The sequence below is a fragment of the Ornithodoros turicata genome, chromosome 1 (genome assembly GCF_037126465.1).
Source record: "Ornithodoros turicata isolate Travis chromosome 1, ASM3712646v1, whole genome shotgun sequence".
Classification (NCBI taxonomy): domain Eukaryota; kingdom Metazoa; phylum Arthropoda; class Arachnida; order Ixodida; family Argasidae; genus Ornithodoros; species Ornithodoros turicata.
In genome coordinates, this window is record NC_088201.1 from 65,301,978 (window position 1) to 65,321,954 (window position 19,977).

Genomic DNA, 19,977 nt, shown 5'->3' on the forward strand with positions numbered 1-19,977 from the left:
CAACTTGGCGTCTGTAAAAAAACTCACAAAAGCTTACAGCGCATGGAGAAGTTTGATGGAAGGCCAGAGACCCGGATCTGCGCCTCGTCAACTTATCCTCTCAATCTCCGAAACAAGCAAACAAACAAGAGGTCAGCTATACAGGGTGTCTCATTTAAATCCCCCGGTTAAATAATTCGCGAATGGGTGCACCAATCGAAGAACTTTCTTTTTTACAAGTATCTGTCCGATACCACCTACAAGCCGCGCAACGTGTGAATGAGGGCGAGGGGCTCAGTACTTAAATAAAAATTGAAAAGAGTTTTGTGAAAAACATGACTTCTAAAGCAGGGCGAAGTCGGCATTAAAATGGGTACTACCCCTTTTGGGACCTTCGGTGGACACCTTTTAGAGAAAAATTTGCCACCGAAGCGAGTCATTCGTTGCAGTAATTAATTGGTTTGGCAGTAATTTGAAGCGCAAAAGGACGCTCTTCCACTCCCTTATCCACCAACGAATTACGTGTTCTTGAGCTTACTTCGGCCCCAGAAACCCCGCGCGCCTCAACCGGACACTTTGTTGCATTTCTTCTTCCTTTTACCTGCAAATGCAAAAAAGTGTCCGTTTGAGACGCGCGGAGTGTTTTCTGGGGCTTACTATATTACCAAAATCATTCTCTGCTCTTCAAAGTATTTTATGATGGAATCGGCGGGGGGGGGGGGGGGCTACATGTATATACTCGAATCAGATGAGGTGATATTTTAAATTACCACATCGGATAACGTAATTGAGAAAATTCTATGTCTCGTGAGTGCGATAGACGGAAGAGTTTCAATACAACTCCCGCACGTCATAGTGCAACGCTCTTATGCTCCAACAGGCAACTACATAAAGATGAAATTTGGGGTTCGCATTTCTCAGTGTAACGATACACCAAATCTTTACGGGCAAAGAAATACCAGCAGAACGTAGATTTGCATTTTCAGTGCAGTTTAAAGCTGCAGTTGCGTTTCTCCTAACACCATTCACACGCAGTATACAGGGTGTTTCAGTTAAATCCCGGGGCTAGATAGTTCGCGAAAGAGTGCACGAATCGAAGAACTTTCTTTTTTACAAGTATCTGTCCGATACCACCTACAAGCTGCGCACCGTGTGAATGAGTGGAACGCGCTCATTAAATAAATTCAAAGGAGTTTCGTGAAAAACATATCTTCTAATGGAGGGCGCCGTCGGCATTAAAATGGGTACTACGGTACCCCTTTTGGGACCTTCAGTGGACACCTTTTAGAGAAAAATCTGCCACTGAAGCGGGTCAATTGTTGCAGTAATTAATTGGTTTCGGTTTACATATGTTTGTCGCGACTGGTCGCGGCGAAGCGCAAAAGGACGTAATTTATTGGTGGATAAGGATAACGAGGTATTGGCTTTTCTTCGCCTATGCATTTTTTTTTTTACATTGCCGTTACCAAACACGAAAATCGCAACATCTTCGAAACAACTATTGGCAATGACATCACCTCCCAGGGAAGCTTTTCCTTGCGTCTTTATGACTCCGGAGAGCAGCCGGTCAACAACAATACGTTGTGTCGAAATACGCATTTTTTTTTTTCCCACAGAGATCTCAAAGATGAGCCACAACGCCCACCCTACGTCTGTAGACGACAGTGAAAACACGGGGTAACCATCGAAACGGGCTCATGCGTAACACTTCCGCGATTTCTTTCGCCCCCCCCCCCTTTTTTTTTTCCATTTTCCCGTCTGCATAGTGATTTTCCTCTCAGCGAACACCGCAGGTACACGCACTCGGGGAAACCTTTGGGTGAGTGAGAAAACGGTTTGGGTCGCTTTCTCTTCGCACACTTTTGTTGCGGACGAACCTTCCACAAGCACATGCCGAGCGGCCGCAGCAGCTTCGATCGTGCAGCCAGTGGTCACGAATACACGGCATGAATATATTACCCAAAGACGATACGCGAGCGTTGGGAAAATGCGTGGCTGGGATCTTTTGACAGATGTACAGCTGTACATAATGTCTTTGTGGGTGAATAGAATTGTATGGGTATAGTTTCTGGCAGATAGCCATCGAATGGGTATACGTATTATCAACGATGCTACGTTCCTCTTGGATTATCTCAAAAGAAAATTGCTACGGTTCAAACTGAATCTGTTTTGATGTTGTGCACAGTCCAGAAAGCCTTGACTGCACGCCGGCATAATACCTTCACCTTTATGGGATGTCTCTACAGTTAAGTCTGGTGCAGCGATTACTGAATTTTCTACTCTAACGGACTTGACAAATAATTGCGGAATGATAAATGCAACTTTGCTCCTTACGAAGTTTCCGCTGCAATGTTCAAAGTATGAGATACTAGTAGGATGGATGGGTATATGAACAAACATATGGAGGTACTAGCGTATGAGATAGGTCGTGCAGCAAATCAATTTATTCGCCTTTGTCACATATTAGGCAGCCTATCACCAGTGATAAAATGACCTATCAACCAAATTGAAATTGAAATCACACCGATTGAGTCGTGGGTTCGCCCTGTCCCTCTTTCATAGACAACTTTCTTCATGTTCGCAAAAGCACGCTTTCTGAAAAAAAAAAAAAAAAAAAAAAAAGAAAAAGAAAAAAAAGAAGGAAAATTTCGTTACAAATCAAATGTTAATTCAACATCAAAGTGCCACGAAGCCCTTGGCAACGCGACAAATATGTCTCTTACGAAATAACGTGCATGTAGCCGTGCATGTAGTGCATGAATGGTTTCGTATCTAACGTTGAAAATTGGGTCCGAATTGCCTTCTTGTTAGGGGGACGGTCGGAAGCACTCTACGGTCGTGGTGGTGGTCACGAAAAACGAAGCACTCTACGAAAACGATACGATACATTGCGCTGTCAAATCAAAATTCAGCAGTGTGATGTCGGTCACTGCAAAGGAATAGCGCCAGTAACTTATCGTGTTTTTGGAACCGTTACTGCAAATACTTTCCGGTCTGCTAAAGCTCGCTTCTTTACACCACGAAAGAAATAATGTAAACGACAGCAAGGAGTGTAAGTGAAAACATGCCATCCAATTACCGCCAGTTACCCGCAATACTGAATATTGATTAAGTGTTTGTGTATCTACTCCAGAGGGTGTTACCCATGGCAACACTGTTTAGCACGGATGCTTACGTATAGGTTCGATATTCCACTTTGATGACAACGCATCTATATTACGCCGAAGGTACTCGCGGATATGAATACTTGCGGATGCGGAGTGGTCATAACTACGCTGCACTTCCTTTTTGTTCTTTTTTACAGTTAATTAAAAAAAAATAGTAGCACCTGAAAGCGAGCAAGGAGAGGAAGATGCATCACATTGTGTTCGTGGTTTAGTGAATGCCGTTTATCTATTGCCCAGTAACTCATACAAAAAATAAAAAAAAGATCATTTTATATGCATCACATAGAATATGTCTATCGAGAGTCATACTACATCGCTGCCAGACAAAAGTAATATAAGCGAGGGCATAACACCTTCGACTGCGACTTTCCTCGCCAAGAATGTTCCAACGGGCGGTTGTAATGACGCGACACAGCGCAATGTCTGCGTTGCGGTTGGTGTTTCTCTTTGCTCCATTATTGATGATAACAGTGGTGGTGGCATATAGTAAAGAAAGATATGTGTATGTGATCCCCATTTAGCGGGAGGGCAGTAACTCTAGAGCGATTATGCGTGCGAGCGCACATGGCAAGTGAGGTGTTAAAATGATGACTCCTGCTCTGCTGCCAGCCGAGGCAGGCAGGCCGCTCGTCTACCCAACGTTACCTCCCTGCACTATGACCAGGTGCTAGTGAACTAGGGGCACTAAAGTGGGGCAGACCAATGACATGACGATCCGCGCTGCCGCGATTTTTGAGATTGCGGTTCGTTCCAAATTGCTGTTTCGTTCGCGCATAAATCGTGAACTCATCATCATCATTTAAATAACCCACCATCACTCATCATCATTAAAATAAAGTTGTTGATGTTGTTGATTCTGCTGTGTCTGTCGTCTCTCCAAGCTACGTTAGGGTACGACGTATTCGAGTTCTCTGCGTCTCACCTATCATCATCATCGTTGGCCGTGAAATTCGCCTCGTCAGGAAACTCCAACGGAATAAATGAATTGGAGCTTCAGGACCATCGCTTTTCTTCAAGGCAAGCAAGATGCATCCGAGAGCTCACTTTCGAAGAATGCTTGCACGAAGCGTATCTAACGAACAATTTTACGGCCGGACGGTTCCTAAAGTGCGCGTGCCTTTCCGTCCTCGTCGCCATTGGAGCAGTGAGCCGTGCAGAAACGGAAAGAGTACCGCAATTCGATAGGCATTTACGGCGTCAGCATTGTTTTTCACGGCTTTCCGTCGTGGCTTTCTATTTATGTTAGGAATGAGCCAACCGAATCCGCGAATCATCGAATGCTATACAGGCAGCGATTCCATATTGGGAAATCCGAATGCCAGTGCCCAAAACGGCGAATCGAGTCTTTCGAATCCACCAACCACGTTTGTTTGTGTGTTTCTAAAATTGGCGCCTCCGGAGTCCGCCGAAAGCTTGATTGGCTTTCGAATTGATTGGCAGTTGGCACCAAAAATATCCCGATTTGAGGAAAGTGTCGAAAAAGTACACTCTTAGAAATGAACTTCACCGCATAGCACACTCCTACTCCTAGCCAACCATCATCTCGAACGATATCATTATCTGCTCTAATTTGTCGAAAACAGGAGGCGTACGCCCTTTTTTGTGACACTTATGCTGTCCATAATTGTCACAGAAAAGGCGTACGCCTCCCGTTTTCAACAAATCAGGTCAGATAACGATATCATTCGATATGATGGTTGGCAAGAAGCGTGCTATGAGGTGAAGTTCATTCCTAAGAGTGCACGTCTGTACGCCGCTCATAGCCACAGTTGCTTCGCGGCGCTAACACACACACAGAAAACACAGACGCAGCACATGTACGGAACAGCAACGTAATTCCCCTGTCGAGCTTGTGTGGTAAGTGAAATGATGATTGTATTGGAAAGGGATTCACCCTTATAGAATAGACGAGAAAATGTTCACAAAAATCGAAATACGATACTCGAGACTTTATACAAAGAAGGCCCGTTTCCGCTATAGATATAACAGCTCATCAGCTGCGGTTACGTGAAAGCGACAGCACGCGCATCGTACCCACTTATCCCACTGAATCGTCTCCCACCAAGCCACCCAGAGGGGTGAGATTAATGGATGCGATGGCTTCTGTCGCCTTCGCGTAAACGCGCCCATTGTCCGATACTCATCGAATATCGTTTCCCACTTCCGGCAATATAAGCCCATACACATAAATCTCCAATAGCTTCTGAGTCGGTCGCAGCATCGTACCCAAGAAACATCTGGCCCTTGATTGCTATCGTGTGCCGCTCGTTAGCACAGGTGCCTATTTTTATAGTTCGACATGGTATTTTTTGGCCCCTATATATGACGATCGATTCCGATGAATGACACTCATAGCCTCTTCTCGTTATGCTGTCCGACGTTGTGAGGATCTGGTTGGGATGCCAATTACGACAACTACCATCACAGCGGTCGGATGACGAACAGCATAATTCTGTGTTTGCGAAGTACGACGGTTTGTCCTGGCTCCTCGCGGCTTCGAGATACAATGTGTTTCACCTAAAGTGATAAAAAATTCTAACTGGCGACGAACTCACCGGAGGATTGTGGGACTTCTGGCAATTACCTTCTGGGAGCTTTTGCCGCCATTTAGGAAGGCTTTGGAGAATTTTGAATTGAGGGAAATTTATTTTTCAATTGAACTTTGAAAATTGCCAAGCGAACTTACCTTTTTTTTTAACAGAAATATGAAGTCCACCACAAATAACCACAGACCCAACAAAAACTATGCACAGTATAGCAACAGAAATCGTCTAAAAATCTGTAAAAATTCCGCTTTAGTCCCGCCTGCTTGATTGCCGCAAAGAAGAGCGCATGGAAGGTGCATGGAGAGGAAGCCTCTTGTTTAGCCTTTTTTTTCCCCGCTTTGACCTTCATGCTGGTGACAACCGTCTTATCGCAAAGAAAACAAAACAATCCTATTATCACAAAGAAGGCAAAACAAATGAAGGCAGGGACACTTCCTCCTCTAGACGCGCATTTCGCGCGCGCTTCTTTGCGTAAATTAAGCAGGCGGGGCTAAAGCGATTTTTTTTCGACTATTTCTGTTGCGATACTGTGCATAGCTTTTGTTGGGTCTGTGGTTATCAGTGAAGGACTTCATATTTCTGTAAAAAAAAAAAAAAACAGGTTTGCTTGGCAGTTTTCAAAGCTCAATTGAAAAAAATTAATTTCCCGCAATTGAAAGTTGTCCAAAGCCTTCCTCAATAGTGGCAAACGTTTCCTGTAGATAATTGCCGAAAGTCCCACAATCCTCCGACGAGTACACCGCCAGTTAGAATTTTTTATCGCTTTAGGTGAAACACCCTGTATAACACAGTCAACCCTCGGTTTACAAATTCTTTCTCTTTATGAACCGTGTCTTCTGGGACACAACGTGCTATGCGGTGAAGTTCAGTTTTGAGAGTGCAGGAGTAGCCGGCCCTTTTTCACGGCCACCACATATATTTTTTTCTGACACCAAACTCAGCCAACCAATGCAGAGCCTTGTACAGTTTAGTATTGTAGACAATACCAACGATAACTGATACTAATAACAAAAACAACAATTCAATTATCGACTCTTAAAAATGAACTTCACCGCATAGCATGCTCCTAGCCAACCATCAACTCCAATGATATCGCTATGTGCCCTGATTTGTTCAAAACGGTAGGCATACGCCTTTTTTGTGACACTTATGCTGTTCATAATTGTCACAAAAATGGCGTACGCCCCCCGTTTTCAGCAAATCAGGGCAGATAACGGCCCATTTGAAGTTCATTTTTAAGAGTGTGTATGATGATGTCATAGAACTGATACGAAAGGGCTGCACAATCTATATAGTTATTATTTATTCAATCTAAGCATCGTAAACACTCTTAAAAATCAACTTCACCACACAGCACGTTCCTAGCCAACCACCATCTCGAATGATATCGTTATCTCCATAGATCGAGAAGTTACCCGTCAAAAAGAACTTGTTACAAGTTAAATTACCGTGTGAAAAATGTAACTAAGTTAATAACGAAGTTCTTCGGCCTGAAATGTAACTCGCAGTCACGGAGTTACTTTAAAAAAAAAAGAACGAGCTACTTCCAAGTTACTTCGGACACAAAATAGCACAACACATGTGCAGCGCGCGTGAGCAGTTGAGTTAGACCTTGAGTTGCCTGCGGAGGACTGCAGCACGCTTAGATCGTTTTCGTTTAGGTCCAACAGTTCGAACGCTTTGCATCTTATTCCATGTGGGCGAACAATGGTTCAGCTTCATTTCAATGGCAGCGGTTCTTACTTCCTGAATAGAATACTCTCATTGATTGAATATCACGCTTTATGGCATAGACTACCATGAAAGAACCGGAGAGAAAGCAAGAAAATATGTGTACGTTTGTGAAAAGCGAATTAAAAGTGACATGGAGCTTAGTTTAAGTTACTTTGGCAAAGTTACCTGAACAAGGAACCAATTCCTCAGAAAGTTACCACGGCGCAAAAGTACCGAGTTAAGTTATAAGTTACCGAAAAAAGGAACTTAGCTACACACTCTAAAAACAGAACTTCACCGCATAGCACGCTGTGCGCCAACCATTGCTACGAATGATAGGGTTATCGCCCCTGATTCGAGGAGAGCGTACGCCTTTTTGTGGCAATTTGGATATATGATAATTGCCACAAAAGGGCGTATACGCACTCCTCTATCCTCGTATCAGGAGCGATAGCCCTATCATTCGTGGCGATGGTTGGCGCACAGCGTGCTATGTGGTGAAGTTCTGTTTTTAGAGTGCAGACCTGCAACGAGTTACCTCCAACTCTGGTTATCTCCCCTGATTTGTTGAAAACGGGAGGTGTACGGCTTTTTTTGTGGCAATTATGAACATCATAAGTGTCACAAAAAAGGCGTACGCCTCCAGTTTTCTACAAATCAGGGCAGATAACGATATCATTCGAGATGATGGTTGGTTAGGAGCGTGCTATGAGGTGAAGTTCATTTCGACGCCCACTTCTGTGCGGCCAACAACGGCGAGCCTATCCTGCCATCACCCCCCCCCCCTCATTTCTAAGAGTCTAGGCACTCCCAATGACATAATCGCTGATAATTTACCTTCATCCACCAATAACCTGAAACGCAATCAGACAAGCAGTACTGACTTCGGTTATTTTACTTTTGTTCTACACTCTTAAAAATGATGGTGGTGGTGGTGGTGGTGGTGATAGGGCTTGCCGTTGTCGGCCTCACGTATGTGGGCAACGTCACGACTCACGCCCTGGGGGAATGTGCGTCCTGGGCCGACTTCTAAAGGAACTGTGCCGACATATGTCTGAAAGCGTCTGAGGAAAACCGCGACCAGCCGCGACAAAAATACGTAAACTGAAACCAATTAATTACTGCAACAAATGACCCGCTGCGGTGGCAGATTTTTCTCTAAAAGGTGTCCATTGAAGGTCTCAAAAGGGGTAGTACCCATTTTAATGCCGACAGCGCCCTGCTTCAGAAGTTACGCTTTTTTACGAAACTCATTTGCATTTTTATTTTAATAATGAGCGCCTCCCACTCATTCACACGGTGTGCAGCTTGTAGGTGGTATCGGACAGATACTTGGAAAAAAGAAAGTTCGTGGATTGGTGCACCCGTTCGCGAATTATTTAGCCCGGGGATTTAACTGAAACACCCGGTATAGTGGTATCGCTACAATGTAGCCAGTTGCAGTGTCGTTTACCTTCGAAAGAGTAAAGGTACTGAGTGACAGATACGTGTCAGCCACCTCATGTCCGACAACATGCCGACGAGCACGTCAACAAAAGGAGGACCGTTCGGGAAGAATCGCGGGAAATCCACGTCTCCCACATTCCTCACTGAAAGGCCGGTATGCCATTGCGGAAACTGCTCCATTTGCCGGCAGGACGTTGGGTGCGTTCCCCTATATACTTTTGACGTTCACACGTCGCGGGCACCCAAAAGTGCACTCAGCTTGATCTCTGCAATAGGCTGGTTATTAATAGAATGCGGGGAGGTCAGCGAGGACGTTCGGGGCATTGAACGGTGTCATGCACTGCTCTGTTCGTGTGGTCACGAGCTAATACTATATTTACTTTCAGTATAGGCGGGGGAAAATCAGTGTTGTACGTATCGCCGTTACAAGTAACGCCGTTACAGTAATCGATACTTTTTCGGTATCGGAGTGCGTATCGGCGATACTTTTTAAAATCAGTATCGGAAAAGTATTTCCGTTACGCATTTATGGTAACGCATCGTTACCGATATCGATACTTTTTAGTGCCCCACCCTTTCTTCACCGAGTATATTTCTTACTCTTATTCATTGTCAATGGTCCGCCTAGCCCTCGACAAGAAACTTGTGGACACGCCTACGTGCTCCGTAACCGGAATTATGAAATTATACCAAACACGTGTTCACCGTTTTTCTTTGAAACTGAAGGAAATAACCACGCTGTGTTCAACAAGAGAGTTGAGGTCAACGAACAGAGGTCAAGTTCTTCAAGTTCAAGGTCAACAGTGTGCTCTAAATTCTACTGCTAAGCTGCCGTGCCGCACTGAGTCACACTCACATATACTGTGGCATTGTAAACTTCAGATAGGATTCCTGGGTCATTGGACTTCATGGTATGTGTGGGCCTGACACTAACGTAATTGTCACACTGGCCTCTGTCAGCTGCCAGAGACACCACAGCTTGCAAGGATGACAGAAGACGATTTCAAGAACCAGCTATTGCTAAAAGTCAAGCATAACGTTTCCGAGCTACATATGAAATATGCTGTCTTCTCACTGCAGAACTGTTCACGTAAGCGATATTTCCATGTTGCACCATCTCCGTATTTCAAACAAAAGTATCGCCCAAAGTATCGCGTTACTTTTTTTAGTAACGGTAGCGGTACTTCGTTACTTTACAAAAGAAGTATCGATATCGGTATTTCGATACTTTTTACTCAAGTAACGAGTATCGGTATCGCGATACCATATTTCGGTAACGGGTACAACACTGGGGAAAATTGGCAAACATTATTTAGAGTAATAGGGAAGCACAGAAGTCCATATGGCATGCTCTTCATGACGCACTAACATGGATTCAGCACCAAGGTGTAATGTATATTATAACTGGCGAAGGCAGCGTGGTGGAAATCACAAGCTGAGGTCGACACTTGTGACTTCCTCAAACTCATGCTCACTGACTCGCCACTCAGGTCTCCGTTTGTTCACTCATGCTCAATTCATTCGCCACACTGAGCATGGGTGAGCTTAGACGAGGTATGATCACAAGGTTCGCTTACATATTTTCTTAAGGTCATAGAGGAGGAGACGTCATTTTAACACCTTACTAGCCATATGCTTTTACATAATCGTTCTGGAGTAGCGTATCTCTACCACCACCGTTATTATTAATATAATTATTACTATTATAATTACCCTCCTTTTGCAACGTGGAATTGAAAAATTAACCTACCAAACCAGACATCTTTTTGAAGAGATACACCAATTAAATTAGACAACACAAATTAAAAAAAAGTAAAACAGTAAAAAAAAAACAGTGTAAAGTAAGTGTAAAAACAGTAAAACAACTTTGTGGTACGGAAGGACGCTCACGAGCACACGGAGGAAAAATAAAATGAAGCGCGGTACTGCACTGTTGGAATGCTAGAAATCAATAAGTGGATAGGTTTAACAAGTTTTAGCATGCTATCAGGCGCCGAATAGCCTCAGAAGCGGTTAACGCAGGGTAAATGCTATGCTCCGTTGCCTACAAGGGCACCTGACAAGCCCGTGAAGCCTTGTATGTGTATGCTTTTTATGATCTTGTCAGGAAACTTGTTAGCAGCTGCAAGGCGGTATCATTGTCTGTTTCCAAATAACCTCACCTTTACTGGTTTGCAGGTAAGACACAAATATGATTTCCCACCTATCGTGTTAATGCCTTCGTCTACTCCCACTTTAAAAACAGTGCTTCACCGCATAGCACGCTCCTAGCCAACCACCACCCCGACAACAACACCAATTATATTTTGACGATGACAACGTTCTCTCCCATGATTCTATGGAGGTGTAACCATGAAACGGGGGGGGGGGGGGGGGTAAGCCAGTTTTGTGGCAATTATGAGATAATGAGGTTGGCTAGGAGCGTGCTATGTGGTGAAGTTCACTTTTAAGAGCCCACCTCTGTGAGGCCGACAACGGCGAGCCCTTTCACCACCACCACCATCATTTTTAAGAGTGAGCTGCAACGGGCATTGAGACTCTGGAATGTGATGATAACGCCTTCATACCCATCGCCCTTAAAGAAGGTAAGAACTCCTCTCTGCAGGTACTTACACTGTTAAAACAGAACTTCACCACATAGCACGCTCCTAACCAACCATCATACCAAATGATACCATTCTGTGTCATGATTTGTTCAAAACAGGGGGGAGGCGCCGATCTGGGACAAGATAATCTGTCCCAAATAGGCGCCTCCTCTTATTTTCAACAAATCAATGCACAGAATGATATCATTCGGAATGATGGTTGGCTAGGAGCGTGCTATGTGGTGAAGTTCTGTTTTAACAGTGTAGTTACAGGTGTAATAGACGTAATATTGTTCTTGTACACTCTTAAAAATGAACTTTAACGGTAGCACGCTCCTAGCCAACCACCATCTCGAATGATATCGATATCTCCCCTGATTTGTTGAAAACGGGAGGCGTACGCATTTTTTGCGACAATTATGAACAGCATAAGCGTCGCAAAAAAGGCGTGCACCTCCCGTTTTCAACAAATCAGGGCTGATAACGATATCATTCGAGATGGTGGTTGGCTAGGAGCGTGCTATCCGTTAAAGTTCATTTTTAAGAGTGTACGCTTCGTAATGCTATTCACAATTCATTGTTCCGAATACTATTGCTCCATAACGTGTGCAGCGTTAATACAAAAACGCACTCTTTTAGTAGAGTGTAGACGTAGAGTGTTGGCGAGTAGACGTACCGCCAGATGCCGCTGTCCACTATTACATCATTTGAAGAATTGTAGCACCCAATCAGACGCCAACGCGGAGGAACACACGACGTTCTGCTCTACACTCTTAAAAATGAACTTCACTACATAGAACGCTCCTAGCCAACCATCACCTCGAATGATATCATTCTGTGCATTGATTTGTTGAAAATGGGAGGAGGCGCCTATCTGGGACAGATTATCTTGTCCAGATAGGCACCTCCCCCGTATTTTGAACAAATCAGGACACAGAATGATATTATTCGGAATGATGGTTGGCTAGGAGCGTGCTATGTGGTGAAGATCTGTTTTAACAGTGTACGCTTTCCACAAATCAGCAGCGATGACGGTATCGTTCTGTGCAAAGTGCAATGGTGAACATTCAGCACGTGATGTGGTGAAGTTCTGTTTTAAGGGTGACGCCAACAACAAGAAAACACTTGTCAGACGTTTCCCGAAGAAGTAACACTATACTGATAGTAAAACAAACGACTTTTCTCTGTCTGCGTTCGTGATATCGCTTGGAGGCCTTTCTAAATAAGCTTACCAAATCACACGTACCGCAACACACGAACAAAACACGCAACACAGAAAGTCTCACATACAGTATTGAACCGATTATTTATCAGATTCTATGTCACACTCAACCAAAGTTTCCATTTTACGCGCATCTCCTCCTGTCTACTGTAATGCAGAACTTAACGAGTCAGTTTCCAATCAATGTTGGTATTCCAGGAATTCAAGACACTCACATACGCAGACCACGCTCCAAGTGGGAAGCGTACACTCTTAGAAATGAACTTCACCGCAATGCACGCTCCTAGTCAACCATTATATCGAATGATATCGTTATCTGCCCTGATTTGTTGAAAACGGGAGGCGTACGCCTTTTTTGTGACACTTATGCTGCTCATAAGTGTCACAAAAATGCGTACCCCTACCACCTAGGAGCGTGCTATGCGGTGAAGCTCATTTTTAAGAGTGTACGCCTTCTAGGGACACTTTGCACATATGCGTGGTCATAAAAATACCCTCTCTCTCCTGGTGATAAAACTATCATTCTGTGCCGTGGTTAGTCTCGAGCGTGTTGTAGTGAACTTCGTTTTTTGTTTAATTCCGCTTTTAGAGTGAGGGCAGGACCCCACGCCAGACTGGAGCATGCTATGAGTAAAATCTTGCAGCCAAAGAGAGGACGAAGACACAACGGTAGAAACACACAACAGCGGAACTGCAGTTCTTGGTTCTCTACCTTGGTAAATTTCTACCTTGGTGGAGCATACTCTCGTCCACGCAGCTAAAACAACAAAAAGATAGCTACACGAGCAGTGTAAGAAATAGGCGTTCAATAAAAGTACAGGGGGAGGACCTCCACGCGACATCAGGACAGGAAAACATGGAATAAGTTACGTATATCTCTCCTGGAGCTTGAACGCCAGTACTATGCACAAAGCACACCTTGTCAATCCTCAGTCGAATCAGGAGTGCTGTTTGATCGTTTCGTTGCCCGGCAAAGGGCGCCTAACGGACCAGAAGACAACGTATACAGGAAGGGAGGGCAAAGTTCCACGTTTCTCGAATGTCCCGGTCAATGTCCTAATACTGCCGATGCCGGTGGGTTTGCAAAAGATTCCACGCCTCACTTTTGAGAAAGCTTCAGAGGCAACGATATTTTGCGCACCATATATTTTGGATGCGTCATTCGATGCGCCCTGTTTCACACCGGACACGCGGTTAAGAAAGCAGAAAATGCCTGCCCCGAGGCATACCACCGAGGTAGCAAAGGTGACATCGTGCACAACGACAGGAAGCAGAACGACAGGTGAAAGCAGATACCCCGTCCTATACGCGAGAGAGATCATGTTACCAGACGACGCTTCTTGCCCGGAGCTAGAGACGAGGATTATAGATGTGACAACAATGCGAAGGATGGCAATAATTCACGAGCCCTTTAACGTCGAGGTTACTTCGACAGTGGAGCTATGCAAGCGTTTCGCATGCCTTCTGCTCTCAGCGCTTGTTGACGTTTCATTGTTGTCTGCTTAGCTTAACTTCGTTGAATGCTAATGTGATCGATCATCTTCAAGCAGCAGTGAGTACCTGAGAAACAAGAACGTCACACACAGCTAAGAACTGAAGACAGGTCAGACAGATGACGTTTCCATTATTTCTCAAGTTCACAAGATCTTTCTTCGATGACGTCATTTCGAGGAAGCTAATTACTATAGACAGTTTTTCTTATCGCAAGACACAGTTTTTTCACAGTGTAAACTGCAGTTATAAAACACAACTTACAGAGGACCAAACGGAACAAAGGCTGTTCTCAAACCACATTATACTTGCCGTCGCACAAACACTGTTTGGACAGTCATGCATAAAGCAGGAAACTACAGGGAACAATCGTGTGCATTTAGCCAATTGGTTAACCGAGTGAACACGGACAAGCTTCATTGAATAATGAATAGAGAGGAACCCGACCGTTGGGCAAAGAACAATCGATGCTAAATATGCGGTTATAGTAAATATATATCCGTTGAATATTGTGCGTGGCAGAGTTATCGAAACTGAACAATGAAATTACTCGAGACATTCTTTTCCTGATGTATCACTATTATAAAAACAGTTTGCTCAGTATTCCAGGTGTCAATGGACCGGTTGAACGAGTTAGAGGACGGTAGACGGTGAAAAAATTCCCTCGACTAAATGTAAACCCAGAAAGACAGATCTTCCATTGTCAAACCAGCATGTATCTCAACCGAATTAATCTGAATGTAATACGTACATTATTATTCTCGTACCCTTCGCATGGACATCATTGACGGCCGTAGTCGCTTGTGCACCAGAAAACGTCAACCCATCATCGCCATCATCACATCACCGACCACGCGAAGTCCAACGATATTTCGGAACAAGCGGCATTACCAGGAAATGACGCCACGTGTACTGTATAAGCGGTTAAATTCGCTGGCCCAATAAATCGCGAATTTGTGAATAGCCAGGAGGAGGCAATAATTCGCGGAACCGTAAATTCGCGGTACCGCGATTTTCGACCCTGCACCAGACGACTTTGGAGCTCTAAACCTTGAACTTTCGGGAAGAAGTTGACGAAAGGCATCAGAACTGGGCAGCAACATATGTGGAGGCAACCCATTCCATTTTTCTTCCTAGAGTATTAAGGGATCCTTACTCGGTTGGGCTGGTATCTGGTACGCAGAGCGTATGGCACACGATAGTGATTCTGTAGATTTCACAAAGGCCGATCTTCGTGGCAGCGCTTGCTGGATGATGATCCAGGCGAACTGGAATCACGGGACGCGGACATCCGTGCGAGATTCATGATGGCTGCACTACTATCTCTAATAGCAACGGAAGAACTGAACACTTTATGAGGCAATGGAGTGTAATAGTGCAGTAAGCCGCGTACATAAGTGACCTCAGCGTCCTGTGCCTTATTTCTGAGATTATTTCATGTTCTGGTATTTTTCTGCCATTGGTTTGAATATTTCGCGGAACTTTAAATTCACGAAGAAAAGAGCGCTCGCGAATTTCGCAAATAAGTTTGTTCATCGCGAAAATTACCACTTATCCAGTATATCGGACCGCCCCTATTCTTGGCGGCGCAACGCACCTGACCACTTCTGCCATACAACCGGTCGCGTCTGCAGCCGTTGCCGATTCAAAAGCAAGTTTGGTGCGGGATAAATACTACGTTCCTCTCAAAATCGTGATTCACTTTTGCAGTGCGTGATTTGCTTCTTTTTACGTGTTTCTCACAAATTTAACGTTTCCCTGGTTGCACAGCCTGTTATTGGGAACTTTTAGGCGCGAACATTGGCATCGATGGTAGATCAGCGAGAGACCAGGTTACTGAAATGTTCTCGTTCTCAGTAAATACATATCAAAGTATGGTATGCGAGCACGTTGCTTGTGATTTCATTTGCACACCAGACAACTAAGGTTTCGCCTGCAACGACACACACCTTCATAAACGTCACAACCACCACCCATGAGCATTACTCAGCCTCCAAGAATGACGCGGACGCGAGCCCTTCGTGCGTTCAATAACACTGTGATTTTGCAGGCAGACTTCACGTGGCACAAGTTTGGTAAACGTAGAAAAAATAAAACGAAACATTCTTCGGTGCAGATATATTGTACAATACTGTATAATAATAATAATAATAAAACAAAACAAATAAAAGTACGACAGAGAAAATAACAGTGATAAAGAAAATGCAGAAGAGAGGTGTTCACAAAATTGCGATCTACATCTTGTACATCACATTATATGAGCACCTTTCCAACATGCAACGTTTACAGACCGCACCCCCTTTCCAACTGCAACTTTCAATGATGAAGAAACTATCAGAGGTAAATTCACAGTCTCTAGTCGGATACATGTATCTTACCTGTAAAATGCCACGCCACACAAGAAACGATATTTTTGTTTCGCACAGATTTAACCGTAGCAAATAAAAACACATCACTCACGTACTCCGTGCGCAACGCACCTGTACACGAACACAACTACTTACGGAAAAGTGCCGTTCAAATCCAATCTATCCAATAGAAAGATGTCAGTGAGGTCATTGCTGATTTCTTCCCGAGTGCCAGAACACCAGGGTCCGGCACATGGGCCGAAAACGCACGCCACCAAAGCCGCTAGCACAGCCCGCCGATACATGGCGCACTGACCAATTCTAATACCGACCACCAGGTGGAAGCACAACTTGAGTATCCCCGCGGAGGGGTCAAGAATTCCGGCGTCGCTACGGCAAACACATGTTCCTGAAAGCAAATTGGAGGGGAAAAATAAAGAATGCCACTTTTGAACGGTAGGCGCGATGCCACTTTTGATGGCGAGCACAAATTAGGCGGTTTCGTCGCAGATGCAGCGTCGTTACTGTTTGAATGTGGCAGACGAGACACACGAGCTGCGTTCGTTCTGCGGTGGGTAGGTATGCGGCGTGCTGGGCAGGCAGGGCGATTGTGACGCAATAAAAACAAGCAACAAAACGACGCTGCGTCGAGCATAGGAACCGGTTCCCACAGTTGATTATTATCGAGGTAGCTCACTTGGTGAGAGAAGAGAGGCTGTGGTGGCCGCTTCGTTGGCTGTAACACTAGAGTGGCGGAAGTTGAGGTTGCATGTACGATGAGCTGCTGTATAAGGTGAAGGTGCAAGTGCGTTTTTGTTGTGAAGGGAAAATGGTCATTGGCATTTTGTTGTCAGGTTACTGGTGCGGGCTGTTGTTCGGTGGCTTGTTGTCAAAGCGATGAATTGCATTTTGTTGGCAGGTGATGACAGTGGCGGATCCAGGTGGAGGGGGATCCCCTCCAAAAACGTCAGTTTATACATTGGATTTTCCTCTCTTCCCTTCCTCTCTACGCGCTTCATCGAAGAAACCACCACCTCCCCCCCAAACCCACACTCTTAAAAAAAGGGTGTACTTTAACTCCTTCTTCTTGCCACATATATAACTCCCTTTTGGAGAGTACAATTACTCTCAAAAAAGGAGTCTCCTCACTCCCTCAAGGGAGTAGCATAACACCTTTCTCCCTGCCGGAGAATAATATTACTGTCCAGTAGGGGGATAGAGCGTAACCCCACTCCCAACAAGGAGTGAGAAGACTCCTTTACACACTTAAAGTACACCCTTTTTTTAAGAGTGCAGGGTCTGGATCCGCCCCTGGGTGATGATTGAAGAGTGCGGCGACTTCGCATTTGGTGTAACTGAAAGTTGGTGCGTCCTTGTTAGTCAAAGACGACTGCAACTATCAGCGACACTGTATCACAAAGGACATCACAAATGAATACGTCACTACCACTGACGACGATGTCTCGACTTTTTCTTCTTCATGCGGCCATCCTGCTTGAGGTGCTAGATGTCTCTTGTATGTACCGACGAGGGCGACTCTTTTGCATTGCACACGTTATGACTCAACTAATCAGTTCTAATTTGTGTAACTAATTTGTGTTCTGCGCCACACGCTTTGATATATGGCGCGTCGTACGTGAATGAAGTGCGGTGGTAAAGTCTCTTCACCCCATTGGCGGTTTGAGCAACCGCGCATTACAACAAAGGGTTCCAGTTTTAGCGTTCCAGATCATTGTAGCGGAAAATTTAACGGTGAATGGAATTTTTCGTCTTGCAGCAGCGCAGTTCGGGATGTCTTGTCGTCTTGGTTACGCTCCATGAGTACTTGTAATGCAAAATGTATGTATAGATGGACGTCCTTCTCCAACGATTCCGCATGACTGCATCCGTTCTATTTACATATGTTCGCTGCAACGCATTTCGAGCTTAATGCGCATTACTCAAACACATGAACTCGTGTTATTGTGGGGGGGGGGGGCTATAAGGGGACTACACGATACGTACTGACGTCACGCATGCGGAGCTCTACCCACTGGTGGTCGCCATTTTCTATAGAGGGCATTGAATGGCGTTGTTCGTGATGACTAACTATAGTTGCAGTTCCCCAAAAACGCGGTCATGAAGTCCCGCGTCCAAGTGGCCACCATCATGGCAGTGGCGCTGTATGTGATTTATCAGATCATGATTCCCAGCTAGGCGCTCCAGAATTGCACGTACCATCTTTTCCTAGGATTTTGGAATGTGCACGATTTTTGCATACCGCCGCATTTGTGAAGTTTCGAGTGCATTTAGGTTGTGTTGTAAAGTCAACGTTCACGTCAGCCGCCATCTTTTCTATTTGCCAAAGCACTAACAACAACAACTTTATTTTCGACCTTGGAGAGTGGGGAGTTTCATCGCCACAGGCGATACTCTACCCCATTGCTGGATGGAATGGGGGGAATAAAGTAACGAGCCCCTTCACAATAACGATCGAAGTCCGACGGTGTCCAGAAATGTCAGAAGAGCTTTGAGCGCAGAGCGTTGCTGGGACAGATTTTCCAAACCGGGGGGGGGGGGGGGAGTGTCACGTAGGGGTTCAGGTGGATGTGCTTTTGTTGCCGCTAACATAAACACTTGGAGTCCTTGATAAGTACGCGGACGCTGCGGAGCTCATGACCTATATGGAATACTACGCGAACGATGGGGCTTAAAAGAACTAAAATCACTTTGTGCGATCCACCTAGTACAAAGCCTTCGCACACCTGCGGAACCCAGTGCAGTAAAGTCAAAATCACGACGAGTGTACATACTTTTACCTGTCCCCTCCGGCACAACCTTAAAAGGACTATTGTGTCCGGGAACGTATGTATGAGACGGTAATGTCCGTCACCGCTTCACGGTCTACTTGGCCAAGTTTCTCTTCCGAAAACAGCGTACATATTAAATAAACGAGTTTTAACGATTCATACTTCCTCTGCAGCTAACACCATGATGACGTAAGCCAGGCACACGAATGGGAGCGCAGCGCAGGCGATTGTCTTCGAGGTCGTCTGCTGGGCGTTCGCATCGCAACAGACTAAGCGAAAGGTCCTCGGCGTGGCGAAAGTCGCCACGCCGACTTTCGCTTGCTAGTGTGAGTTCTGACGTGACCATGTTGCGTGGAACACGGTGTTACGCTCCTGACTGTACGAACACGTCTGACGCTAACCAGAAACAACACTCCACAAGCCGATCACAGACTCGCAGCGATCAGCAGACGCCGTCCCCTCGTATTCCCACTCGCCCGCCCGCCCGCCCGCCTGTCGGTCGATCGGTTGCCAAGGCTACCAAGGTCCCTCCAGCCTTCCCTGATTGGTCTCGTCCGTGCTAAAGGGCGCTCACTGATTGGCCTTGTCTGGGTGACGTTTCCAGAGAGGGAAATTCCGGAATACTCTCAATATGCGTCGTCTGCTCTTTATATGTGTTACATCAAACTGCACAGGAACAACGGCACCAATT

The 19,977-nt window shown here is 45.2% G+C and overlaps 1 protein-coding gene across 1 annotated transcript in view; it reads right to left on the bottom strand.

The window, feature by feature from the left end:
* Nucleotides 1-17,062, bottom strand: part of LOC135378337 (CD109 antigen-like) — an 83,608-nt gene extending 66,546 nt beyond the window's left edge. Inside the window, exon 1 of the mRNA XM_064611352.1 lies at nucleotides 16,654-17,062. Within this exon, the coding sequence (XP_064467422.1) occupies nucleotides 16,654-16,802 (149 nt within the window). The 5' untranslated portion in view covers nucleotides 16,803-17,062. The remainder of the gene's footprint in view (nucleotides 1-16,653) is intronic.
* Between the last annotated feature and the right edge of the window lie 2,915 nt (nucleotides 17,063-19,977).